Source organism: Mus caroli, chromosome 3 (genome assembly GCF_900094665.2).
Source record: "Mus caroli chromosome 3, CAROLI_EIJ_v1.1, whole genome shotgun sequence".
NCBI classification, from domain to species: Eukaryota; Metazoa; Chordata; class Mammalia; order Rodentia; family Muridae; genus Mus; species Mus caroli.
In genome coordinates this window covers 88611989-88625192 of record NC_034572.1, presented here as the reverse complement: position 1 = coordinate 88625192, position 13204 = coordinate 88611989, and the positions used below count along the sequence as shown (strand labels likewise).

The 13204-nt window shown below is 44.0% G+C and overlaps 2 protein-coding genes across 3 annotated transcripts in view; one reads left to right on the top strand and one right to left on the bottom strand.

Annotated features, from left to right (window-relative positions):
• The window catches only part of Mrpl9 (mitochondrial ribosomal protein L9), a 7959-nt gene extending 2764 nt beyond the window's left edge, over nucleotides 1-5195 (bottom strand). Inside the window, exons 1-7 of one of the 2 annotated variants that reach the window (XM_021158228.2) lie at nucleotides 5012-5194; nucleotides 4691-4847; nucleotides 3835-3959; nucleotides 3595-3645; nucleotides 1798-1899; nucleotides 1193-1276; nucleotides 35-749 (exon numbers count right to left, since the gene is read on the bottom strand). In XM_021158228.2, coding sequence (XP_021013887.2) covers nucleotides 615-749; nucleotides 1193-1276; nucleotides 1798-1899; nucleotides 3595-3645; nucleotides 3835-3959; nucleotides 4691-4847; nucleotides 5012-5155 — 798 coding nt within the window. In that variant the 5' untranslated portion in view covers nucleotides 5156-5194 and the 3' untranslated portion in view covers nucleotides 35-614. Of the gene's footprint in view, nucleotides 1-34; nucleotides 750-1192; nucleotides 1277-1797; nucleotides 1900-3594; nucleotides 3646-3834; nucleotides 3960-4690; nucleotides 4848-5011 lie in introns of those variants that run through there. The other variant, XM_021158227.2, reaches the window with a different exon arrangement.
• Nucleotides 5196-11999: 6804 nt separating this feature from the next.
• The window catches only part of Oaz3 (ornithine decarboxylase antizyme 3), a 3105-nt gene continuing 1900 nt past the window's right edge, over nucleotides 12000-13204 (top strand). The window contains 3 exon segments of the mRNA XM_021158376.2: nucleotides 12000-12160; nucleotides 12418-12508; nucleotides 12510-12587. Of these exon segments, the coding sequence (XP_021014035.1) occupies nucleotides 12138-12160; nucleotides 12418-12508; nucleotides 12510-12587 (192 nt within the window). The 5' untranslated portion in view covers nucleotides 12000-12137.

Below are 13204 nucleotides of genomic sequence, written 5' to 3'. Positions count from 1 at the left end.
GGGATTTGAACTCAGGACCTTTGGAAGAGCAGTCAGTGCTCTTACCTGCTGAGCCATCTCGCTAGCCCAGAAGTTCTTTTTCTTTTTAAGTGTCTTTAATCCCAGCTTCACTTTCTCTGTCAATCATCCTTAGGCCTTATACAGATCTTACTGGAATCCACTCTATCAACCACATGGAGAGAGAAAGTTCTAAGAGCAGATGTAATTGGCTATGTTCAGAGCAGTCTGCTCATGGCAGCTGTAGGACACAGAGAACGGCTATATTTTCCTCCTTTGTACAGCCCTCCATGGCTCAAGACACCTTACTTGGATATCCTGCCCCATCAACTGAAGTCCAGTTAAGCAGCTCTTCATTTCTGCATAAGACACAGTCTGGCTGAGAATAAAACAACTGTCAGAATAGTGGCTAGGCCATACACCTGTTCCCACCAACTCTCCTATAGATGGAACGGCTACGATGGCTACGATGACCACTGAAGGAGATGACAACCACAGCGAACCTGCCCCGTATGTGCAGCTCAGTCAGCTGAGTCCACATGTTCTCAATGATCCACATCTGCTCAGAGTTAGGGTAGTTCCAAGTGTTGGCCACGCTGCTCCATGGCTCTTCTGACTCACACAGCCTGGGGGCTGGTGGGGACCACGCTCTTGGCAGCTTGCTGGGCTAACCAGTGCTTGTATCTTTTCGTCTTGGGCTTCTGAAAGAGCACTACGGACATAGGAACTCTCACAGTGTCCAGTCCATTTACCTGAACAGACATTAAAAATAGGAACAGCCAGAGATCAGCCAGGCAGAAAACATACCACCCAAGCCAGCTCTCCACATGGTTCTCCTCCCAATCAAAACAAAATTCTGGGGCTGGTGAGATGGCTAAGCGGGTAAGAGCAATGACTGCTCATCCAAAGGCCCTGAGTTTAAATCCCAGCAACCACATGGTGGCTCACAACCATCCATAATGAGATGTGATGCCCTCTTCTGGTGTGCCTGAAAACAGCTACAGTGTACTTACATATAATAATAAATAAATCTTAGCAGGGCCAGAGTGAGTGGGGCGGAGCAGCAGAGGTCCTGAGTTCAATTCCCAGCAACCACAGGATGGCTCATAACTATCTGTACAGATACAGTGTACTCATATACATAAAATAAATAAATAAATCTTAAAAAAGAATAGAAAATTCTGTAAACACTTACAGTCACATCACACCAGTACTCGCCCCACCGAGTGATAGGCTCCTCTGGCAGCCTCAGAGCATGTGGGGCAACCACCACACCAAGCTGAAAACAGAACCAACAACCAGATAACCTTTCGATTGCAGCACAATCTAACCTAGATCACCCTAGGTAACACTCTGGTCTATAATTTCCTACGGAGGACTGAATACGCCTGGGGAACGGATTCTGGTTGATGTCAGGGAAGGGCACAGATGCCCACAGATGACAGCAGAAGAGGCTCAGTCTTATTTCTCAGCGAGGGTGGTGAATTTACAAACAGAACAGGTCTTGAGACTAATACTGCTTCATCACAAAGTAATGATTCTCCAGTAAGTCACATATTCCCAGGTTCTTCCTAGCTAGAGATAAAGTAAACTCAACTGCCCTTTCCCATTAGTCCTTAAATTCTGTAACTACCTTTAAGTTCTGAGCCACATTCCTCCCTTTTCCCTGCAAATCAACCAAGAATAACCTCCAACTCCAGCTAGTAAAACCATTTTATAGAGGACAGTTCAATCATGGGTCTCCTACCAAGGAGAGATGGCTCTTACTCAAAGGAAATGCTAATGTTTGGGAACACTCACATTCTTGAAGAAATGGCGGGCAACTATTTCAGGGTTTAGTTCCCATTTGACATTGTTCTTCATTCCCACCTCTAGATGACAGCTTCTCAGAAATTTCACTGTCTGTGGGTCAAGAGGAATTGGAGTCAGAGGAGAGGAAACAGTTCAAGCCACAGGGTCTTAGGTTCAGGAAAGGTATAACATCTGCTCTACAGCTACAAGAGGTGACAACAGGACACTGATGGGAAAACCCAGAACAGTCATTTTCCTCAGCTCTGATATAGAAGAAAGATGCTTTCAGGACTTCATAGGGGATTTTATTTTGCTGTTTCTAGGCAAAGGAAGAGAAATAGTCTGTATTAAACTCAGGATTAGGGCAGGCAAGATGGCACGATGGCACAGTAGGTAAAGGTGCCTGCTGCCAAGAACAATGCCCAGAGTTTGACCCCAGGATCCACTTCGAGGAAGGAGAGACTGGCTCATGCAAGCTGTGCTCTGAACTGCACATGTGCTCTGCCGTAGTACACAGATGTAATAGACTTCCTGGGGAATCTTGGGAGGAAGTAAGCTTCAGGACTCGCAAGCTCACAGCTCTGGCATCCAGTTCTACCCACCCTCCAGCATTAGTTCTTTCCTGCTTACAAAACTAAACATAGATTACATGAAGGTTCAAGATATTTTTTACACTTGATGCCCAACCCTCTTTACAGTTGTCTCTTTTTTCTCTTTTGGTTTTTCAAATCAGGGTTTCTCTGTGTAGCCCTGGCTGTTCTGGAACTCACTCTGTAGACCAGGCTGGCCTCAAACTCAAGAGATCCACCTATATCTGCCTCCCAAGTGCCGAGATTAAAGGCATGTGCTACCATGCCTGGCCCTGCTGTGTATTTTCTAGTATTACACTATGTAAACCTTTACTTTAGGTAGACAGGAGTATCATCGTTGTTAAAATATGCCCTTGAGCTGTTGTCAGGTGTGTGCATAACACACACAAGGCCTAGCTTTGCTCCCCAGCATCACAATGACCTTTGCAGCGTATGTCTACAATCACACCAACCGAAGGGCAGAGTAAGGAGAATTAGGTTAGGGCTGGCCTTGGCTATATACAGAGTTCAGGGCCAGCTATGGCCATATACGTTCCCCTATTTCAAATAAGCATACCTTAAATATTCACTTATACTGCCTAGGTTGCCTCAAACCTACTAATTCCAAGGGCCTTATTTACTACTACAGGAAAAAAAGTACCCTCCACTCTCACCTCCCAGCACCTCCAAGCCCTCTTTCCAGCTGTCTATCAAGTGACTCCTACTTTACTGCCTTTAGTTTGCTGACTACTTTCTCCTGTGTGTCTACAGTTCTCTCTTCAACTTATTTGAAAATATTCCCAAAAGGCAGTCTTCATCTTATATTTTCCCATAGATCTTGCTTCCTGGACTGGGACTCCCTCAAAAGCTAGGGCATTTTTTTGGCAAAACAAACAAACAAAAAAAAAACAGGCTCTGAGTATTTCAAATGGAAGAAATGAACAAATTAAAAAATTGGCACATTTTCTTAAAGGAAGTAAAAAAGCAGCTGGCTGTGGTGTCCCAAAGCCCTTAATCCCAGCACTTGGGAGGCAGAGGCAGGCGGATGCAGAGAGCTAGTTTCAGTACACTGTACCCAACACAGCAGTTCCAGAGGACTCTATACCAGCTACACAGAGCATCAGCCACAATACTACTTTTCTCATCCTTGTGTGTAACAATAAGCAGATGTGAAAGCCATCAGGGACTCAGGAGGGCGATGACCTCCATAAGGAATCAACACAAACTTCCTACTCACCGCCTCTCCTGCCTTTGTCTGGATCTTCTCCAGTTTCCCTTCTCGTCTCAGCTGAAAGAGATGAAACTGAGTAGAAGCAATGCGCCACACTGGGTAATTACTGCCCAGCTGTGCTGGGAACTGGCGGGCTTCTGGGTTCTAGCTGTTACTTCGTCTTTGAATTAAACAACAAAAGGAAGGACTTCCTAGCAGGTACCTTAAAGTTTTATTTTTCCAACCCCCTTGGTCCTTTGAGCTCACCGATTTCTCCTCTTCAAACAGCTTCCTATTTTCAGGAGATGCATACACTGCCAGTCCCTGAGAAAGGAGCTTGTTACGACCCACAGATTTCTTCACTGAGACCAGATCACCCCGGACTCCAATTTCTGTCAATGAGAACGGGAATGGCAGATGAAATCTCTGCAGGCATCCCTATAGAAAAGATGATCATGGGATCAGCCACAGGTAAAGGCCGTGCCTTAGTGTACTCAGGCCTTGGGGTATATCTCCAGCATCACCAAAAGGGAGGGGCATAGAAAAGAGACAGCCCTTACTTTCTCACAGTTTTTATTCTTCCTTACAAACACCACCACCACCGTCAATTTAGTAGGGCAGGTTATAAGGTCCAGTCGTTAAAGTGCCAGCTGCATAGAGGATCTGAATTTGGATGTGGTCCATAACCTTGGCACTGAGGGGAGGTAATATGTACATCCCTGGGACTCGACTCATGCCCTGTATCTCTCTCTCTCTCTCTCTCTCTCTCTCTCTCTCTCTCTCTCTCTCTCTCTCACACACACACACACACACACACACACACACACACACCATGCATGTATTAGGAACTACACTTGTCACACGTCTAGCTTAAAAACTGGTGCAGACTGAGCTGTTCAAAGAATGTCATTGTTTGTGCTGCGAACTGTTACGCTTCTCTTTACACAGTTAACAATATTGCACACACGTTTTAATTTTCCGTGACTTTTTTTTTTCCTCACCAGAACCACAGAGTAGTAAAAACAAAGCAACAAAAGAGGCAGGAAGCGGTTAACGTCAAACAGGAGCAGGGGACAGGGGGCAGGGACAGGGGAAGGGGTCAGCACGTGGGCCCAAGCCTTACCGTCCACAGACTGCGTGAGGATGAGCTCCAGGTTGTCTTTGGGCCGGTGTTTCGTGTCCTCCACCAACTTATATACGCGGTGACGCCGGTGCAGGTGCGGCTTTCGGCCCTCCCGGGCGAGCGGCACCTTCCACCAGCGCTCCACGATGACCGTGCTCTGGTGGTCAGGGAGGCTGGGGTGAGCGAGTGTCCGCAGAGAACACCCCGCCACCCCGCCGGCGTCCCCAGGAAAGTCTGCTCCCCACCCCTGCAGTCTGAGTCTGGCACGAACGACACTCCTGTCCCCCACTGTGTAGGACCCAAGCCCCAGCCGGCCCTCACCTGATAATGAGAGAGACTGAAGTCACGGCCCGGGGTGCTCCCTTCAATTCGCGGCCGGAATAGCTCCCGGATGCCTCCTTGACGCAGCCAAGCAGCGCCTGCCCACCACAGAGTCCTAACCCGGGGAGCTACAGAGGCCGCCATGACCGCGGAGCGGAAGAAGGACCCCGCGCATGCGCAGCTGCGCCTCTGGGCTGCCCGCGGCGCGCCTGAGTGGTATAGATATAGGCTGCGCTGAGACCCGGGCATGGGGAGTGGGAGGGCGGCCGCAACCCCGCCTTGCTCGCCGGCGATAGGACAGCGGAGAGAACTGCTATTTATTTTTGTCACCCCTTTCCACAGAGCTTTGCGTGGATCGACAGTGGAAAACGTACTATTTTTTCTTTCGCTTCGCTTTTAAAAAAGAGGCGAAGGGGGCTTGGCGCACACCTGTAATCTTCCAACAGGACAAATTCAAGCTTATCTGGTTTACATCTCAAGCTCTAGGCCAGCCAGGGCTACTTAGCGAGACCAATAATAATTAACTGGTGAGGAGGAGGATGGTAATAAAAACCAATGATAACAATATAAGTGGTTTGGTTTAGTTCTAGGCACTGAGATCACTTCTAATTTTGACATGCTATAATTTCTGAACACTAAAATATGGATGTCACTCTCAATTTTCCCTTGAATCTTTCTAAAAGTAGTCGAAGGATGGGATCCTCTAAAAACTCTGCAACTTTCCATGATATTGTTACTATTGTATTTAAACTAATATTTAAAGAGTTGCAGGAGACAAACTGTAGAGAAAAAGAAACTATTGTTAGGCACAAGCAGTTCCTTCTGTGGAGTCTTTGTGCTTAATAGATGGTTATAAAATAAGGGTCTATAGAGGAGTGTGGAAAGATGTGCTACACTCCATTTTATGTGCACTTACATAGACTGACCTACACGCATTTTCTTGGTATTCAGGACAAGTCTTCAACAGTCTTTTAATTGTTTGCCTGAGCACTCAGTATGTGGAATTTCATTCTTTTTAGTATCCAGTGTCTTGATGCTCTCAGTTCATCTTATGGCTAACCACTATTTATATGCCAGTGATGTCCAAATTCTTATCCTAGGCTCCCACAAACTTCACATTGGAATATCAACTTATTCATCATCATCTTATATGTTTAACAGACATTTAAAAACTAATGAATGCCCTATTCTTTATAAACTGCCCTACCTGCAGGCTTTCCTGTTACAGCTGATGAGAATTCCATTTTGTTGTTTTGTTTTCCTCCATTCTTTGAAACATCTTATTATTTTAAAATTTTTACATGTTTGTATATTTGAGATTATATAATTTTACCCTTCCTTTTCTCCTTCTAACCCCTCTCCTTTTCTCTCAGATTCATGGACTCTTTCCCCTTGTTATTTATATTTGTGTGTTTATATATTCTTAAATATATAAATATAATCTGCTCAGTTTGTACATTGTTACTTGTACGTATGTATGTTTTCAGGGCTGACCATTTGGTATTGGGTAACCAACTGGTGTGCTCTTCCCTGGGGAAGACTATTTCTCCTGTTCTCAGCATTCTTTTCTTGCCTGTAGCTCTTTGTCTAGGGTTGAGGCCTAGTGAGCTTTTTCCTTTCTCATTAGCATGTATATTGGTGTCCTCCTTGTTCAGGTCTTGTTTAGGCAGCAATGTTGGTATGAATTCACTGATGTAGCGTCCCTGACATTTTTAGGAGACACAATCTCATAGCAAACTTCCTGTTCCTCTACTTCATAGAATTGTTCTGCCTCCTCTTCTACAACAATCCCTAAACTTGAGGTGCAGGTATATTATAGATGTATCAGTTGGGAGTGCGTTTTATAACTCTCCATTTTGATGGTTGTAGTTTCTGTAATGATGTCCACTTGTTACAAAGATGTTTCCTTGATGAGTGGCAAGAGCTACACTTATCTGTGGGAAGAAGGATAACATTTTAGAATGTAGTTAGAGATTATGTTGGTTTAGTAAGGTGGTAGATATAGGTTCTCCAAGATCCATGGCCTCAATAGGCAGGAATATCTTAAGTTTCCAGAAACAGGCATGACTTCCCTCTTGTGGAGAGGGCCTGAAGTACAATGAGAGCGTTGTTGGTTACTGTCAAGGTAGGTATGCATGCTGCTGGTTACTGTTGTAGGCATCATAGCTAGGTAGGACTATCAGTTGTTTTCTTCCTTTGGCACCATGAAAACTCGTCCCCAAGGAGGAGGCTTTCAGTTCAGAACTACCTCTGATCCTCTGAGTCCTGAGCACATTTAAAAAGCTTCTTTATCTCACAAGGCATCAGGAAACCCTATATGTTCTTAAATAATTATGCTAAATAATTAAAACATATAGAATATATATCACATGTAGAACACTAATGAGGTCAAGGAAAAGTGGGAAAAAAGGGAAAAGTGAAAAAGAGAAAGAAATAGAAAGGAAAGAAGACAGGAAATGTTTAAAATCTAAGAGGCAGAGCTGGAAAGATGGTTCACTGGGTAAATTGCTTGTATGCAGCTCTGATAACCTGTGTTAGAATCCCACTGAGTCTGTAATCTCAACCTCAGCATTACTATGGTGATGGGAGATAGAGAGAAGAGAACTGACCAGAAGCTTAAATTCACAGTGTAGCAGCAGATAGAACAAGAGACTTTGGTTTAAAAACAAGGTGAAAGGAAAGAATAGACTACTTGGAAAAGCTGTCCTCTGACTTCCACATACACATGCATAGGAATTAAGTTAAAAGGGTCCATGTGGCAGGCTGGCATGGTGGTGCCAGTCTTTAATCCCTGCAGAGGCAGGCGGATCAATCTCTCTCTCCCAAATCTAAGTGGTAACACATTTTTTTTTTTTTTTTAGAACAAAAGGTATATTGGAAAAAGGCAGGAGACTACCTTGTTGCATCTCTATCCTACCACAAAATCATACTGACTTTATTTGGTTGACTGTTTCAAGCCCCGGCTGAAAGGGACCTGTCACACCCATGTCTTCCTCTTTGCTGTCTTGGTGAAACAGCTTATGGAGGACTCCAGCTACTTGCTCCTTATTGACCAGACAAGTGGGGAGGCTGACGTGGGATGGCTTTCTGACTAAACAGGTAGTTCAGCCTGCTACCATGCACAACCATAGGCATCCGATTGGAACAAAAGTGGAGACTGTGTGAGGAAAATTTGCATCAGTGAGACAGAAGAGGATTTACTCTCTTACCTTCTGGTTGAGGTCACCAAGTATGTTATTGGGGGTTACTCATACCCCAGTGTTTTCACACTGACACAGAAAAGTGTACATTGAGCAAAGTAGTAAGAGATCTTATTTGGAAGCAAAGTAAAGGCACAAGTTAGATGTAGTACATGGAGCAGTGGGGTCCTGAGCAAGCATGCAGCAGGAGAGCCTGGTTCCTGTTTAGGGCTTTCTTTCATGGGTTCAAGGAGAAAAAGTTGATTGTGTGATTGTGTGTGTGTGATTGTGTGTGTGTGTGTGTGTGGCTTGATGCAGGTGGGGGTTCCGGGTTGCTAAGTGCTTTTTTGGGAATGGTGTGTATGAGTAACTTTCAATACACATACCTGCCTTACCATCACCTCTAAAGCCCCATTGTGGAGAATACATTATCTTTTTCTGTAGTAGTCACAGAATAAGAGATGTGTCCTACATAGTTTTATAGGATTTTCTTTCCTTAAGCCAGATGTAGTATAGCATATGCTTGTAATCTCAGCACTTTGGAGGTAGAGGCAGGAAGATCCAAAGTTCAAAGCCATCCTCACCTACTCAGTTCTAGACTATTCTGGGCTGCATAAGACCATATCTTTCTCCTCCTCCTCCTCTTCTATTTTTGTTTTTGTTTTTTTTTTGAGACAATGTTTCTCTGTGTAGCCCTGGCTGTTCTGGAACTCACACTGTAGACCAGGCTGGCCTTGAACTCAGAAATCCACCTGCCTCTGCCTCCCAAGTGCTAGAATTAAAGGCGTGCACCACCACTGCCCTCTTTTTTCTTTCTTTCTCTCTTTCTTCTTTCTCTCTCTTTCTTCTTCTCTTCTTCTCTTCTTCTTCTTCTTCTTCTTCTTCTTCTTCTTCTTCTTCTTCTTCTTCTTCTTCTTCCTCCTTCTTCCTTCTTCTTCTTCTTCTGAATTGTTTATTTAGTTTATGTATATAAGTACACTGTAGTTATCTTTAGACACACCAGAAGAGGGCATTGGATCCCATTACAGATGGTTGTGAGCCACCATGTAGTTACTGGGATTTGAACTCAGGACCTTGGGAAGAGCAGTCAGTGTTCTTAACCACTGAGTCATCTCTCCAGTCCCTGGCTTCTTCTTTTATTAGATATTTTCTTTATTTACATCTCAAATGTTATCCCCTTTCCTAGTTTCCCCTCTGAAAAAATCCTCTATTCCCTTCTCCCTCCCCCTGCTCCACAACCCATCCACTCCCACTTTCTGGCACTGCCATTCCCCTACACTGGGGCACAGAACCTTCACAGGACCAAGGGCCTCTCCTCCCACTGATGACCGACTCGGCCATCCTCTGCTATATATGCAGCTAGAGACATGAGTCTCACCATGTGTTTTCTTTGATTAGTGGTTTAGTCCCAGGGAGCTCTGGGAGTACTGGTTAGTTCATATTGTTGTTCCTCCTATGGAGCTGCAAAGACCATATCTTCTTTTTAAAAAATCTTTTAATTTTTATTTTTTTTCATTTGAGACATGTATCTGACCCAAAATTAACCTCAACCTCCAATTCTTGTCCTGTCTCAGCCTCCAGAGTGCTGGGATAATAGGTGTGCACTACTAAAGATCATTTTAAAAGTCATACCTAGTCACTCTTTCATGTAAAACACCGCTCAGTCACTTCCCCTTTATGCAAAAGAAAAAGCCCAAAAATTGGTGTAGGTTGTATGTACTACAGCTACACTTACTGCCCCATTCACCTACAGTAGTTGCCTTCCTGTTGAAAACAACAGACACACTTTTAGCATTTGAATGGGCTGTTGCTTTTGACTAGGATAGTCCTTATCCTTAGACATTACCTTCGTTAACAGTCTATTATTAGTATTGTTGTTGTTATTGAGATAGGGTGCTTCTGTGTAGTCTTGGCTGTCCTGCAATTCGATATGTAGACCAGAGAGCCACCTGTCTATGCTTGGCTGGCTGACAATCTTAACTCCCTTTGTCTTTGATTGATCATCTTTTCAGTGAGGCCTACATGGATCACCTGTACCAAAACCCTGCTGCATACCCCACACTTCTAATCCTTTTAGGTTTTTTGAGATTGGGTCTCAGAGTGTAGCTCTGGTTGGTCTGGAACTCATTATATAGACCAGGCTATCCTCAAAAGATCTACCTGCTTCTGCTTCCCAAGTGCTAAGATTAAAGGTGTGCCATCACACCTGGCTTGGTTCTTTTTTGTTTCCCCTTTAGCAGTTCTCTTCTGACATGCTTATTTTCTATATACTTACAAATACCTGGCTCTCTCACTTTAAATAGAGCAGAGATCTGTAGTTCACACAGTGGTGCCTGGCTCATAGCAGGCCCTCCATAAATATTTAAATTGATGGCTAATAAATTTTAAGAGACCTCAAACTGTTGGTTCTAGAACAATTTTTTCCCTCAATGCTAAATTTTATCAGTGTCTTAGGTTTTCTATTGCTGTGATAAACCAAAACCAACCAAAAACAACTTAGGGAGAAAAAGGTTTATATCATCTTAAAACTCTCAGGTTACCCGCTTATCACTGAGGGAAGTCATGGCAGGAAATTGAGACTGGAACTGAAGGAGGGGCCATGGAGGAATATTATTACTTTGCTCTCCATGGCTTGTGCACCCTCAGGACCACCAGCTCAGGGGTGCATTACACATAGTGAGCTGAAACCTTCCACATCAATCACTGCTTAAAATTCCTATAGGCCTGTCCACAGGAAATTCTCAGTCCACGTTACCACTTCTTAGATGACTCTAGCTTGTCTCAAGTTGAAATAAAGCCAACCAGCACAATTGTTACCATATTCTTATGTGTGTATGTGTAACTTATTACAGAATCTTTCTACTTTCTGTTGAAATTTTTAAGATCTAGCAGAACTGATTCTGTGTCTGGCACAGCAACTTACTGCTGANTTATGTTGGTGTGAGCTTTTTACCATTTTAATATATTGATTCTGTAACTCCACTAATTTCCACTGGCTGGGCCTGTTTGTGTGCTTGAAACAGGGTTTTGATACGTGGCACTGTTCAGCCAGAATCTTGCTACTGCAAACCAGGCTGGTTCCAGATGTTGAGCAATTCTGTCATCTCTGTCTCTTGACTGCTAGGATTAAGGATGTGTATACACATACAGCATTAGAGTTTCCTAGAGATGTTTAATTTGGGATTTCTACCCTATAAAGACAACCAAGAAAGTTCTGCACTTTGTAGTACTTATGTGCTATGGGGAGGGATGACTGCAAAAATAATTGTTAATNAGGTCAGTGTTGGAGCAGGGCCTTCGAAGCTTACTGTGACATTAGNCACCAACTCTGTAGTTGCTGGACTTAGAAGTGTTCCAGAGGGAGGGCCAAGGTGGTAGGTACAAGAAGAGCTCTGGCAAGGCTGCTAGCCAACCAGTATATAAGTTTTTTGGTTTTTGGTGTTTTTGAGACAGGGTTTCTTGGTATAGCCATGGTTGTCCTGGAACTCACTTTGTACACAGACCAGGCTGGCCTCGAACTCAGAAATCCGCCTGCCTCTGCTTCCCGAGTGCTGGGATTAAAGGTGTGTGCCACCATGTCCGGCTCAGTATATAAGTTTTAAAGCATTTTAAATATTGCTATAGTTGTAAAGTGTATCCTAGTTGAATATGAACCTTGGTTAGTGGGAACTGCAGTGACATAAGCAAGTGACATCATGTCTATGTCATAATGCCTGCCAGGTCACAATGGACAGGGTGGCTTGAACCTCTGCGACTTATCCGCTGAACCTCACTTTGCCGCAGGGAGGCACTGAACAGAGAAACTGCCTTGTAACAGGTCCCGCCCCTCTCTCTACTCCCTTTCTTATATCAAGAGGGGAAAAACACGGAACTATCTCTATCCATTCTGGTCACCATACGCCNATTACCTCTACTGTTACAAATACCGGATCACCCTCCGGGAGAAGATGCTGCCTTGTTGTTACAAAAGGTACTTGTTTTCAACTTTAATTTACATAAAGTATAAGGGAAATAAAACAACTTGAAGGAATTTGTTAAGTGAAAGGATAGAAGCCTAGCATAGATTTATATAATTTTTCTATTTGGCTGGCCTGCAACCAATTCATAGGTAATATAGGAAACAGTGTTGGAAGACTGGTCCCATGTAGCTGAAGTGGGGACTTTATAGTTCACATCTTCATCCCAGGCACTGAGATACACTAATTTGGGTCTTTCTTTTCCAACAAGCATCACTTACAAGGAACAGGAGGACCTGACTCTCCGGCCCCATTGCTGCCTCCCGTGCTCCTGCCTCCCGTGCTCCTGCCTCCAGTGCTCCTGAGTCCCTAGGAGGCCTCCAGGTGGGTAGGAGCACTGCACAGGAAAAAGACCACAGCCAGCTTAAAGAACTCTATTCAGTAAGTAAACTATGAACTGGTGATGTGACAGGGCAGCTCTGTGGTTTCTGAGAGAATATTAGCCAGTTGATAACTATAAAAATCAGACTAGGTAGGACCCTGAGCTCATGTGTAAAATCCACTTGCTTTCTAGATGGATTCTGGCCCAGAGATCTAAGTCATATAGCTGGTAGCCAACAGCAGGATAGGAAAAGTAGGTATAACAGATTATCGTGGGACTTTAGGACATAAAGTACTTTAGAGACCTGACTGGTGGTAATTGGCCTGTAATCTCAGCTTCTTGAAGGGGCTGCCTAGACTACAGAGTGAGCAAAAGGCTAGCCTCAGCAAGTTAGCAAGACCTTATTCCCCAACTCTATGAAATAAAGCTGAGGATATAGTATGAACAAGATGACACCCTGAGCTTCCCAGTACTGGTCAGTACTCCCAGGTATTTGACAGCAAGTAGAACTCAGTATGGGATGGCTATTCCTAGGACTAAGGAATATTGTTATATCTCTTAAGATTCTGACTTCCTAGCTTCTTTCATTTGCCTCTCCTTGATTCTACAAAGGCACTTCTGTTTGCCTTAGGTGTGATTTTAGGACAAAATGAGCACAGATTATTACTTCAATTTT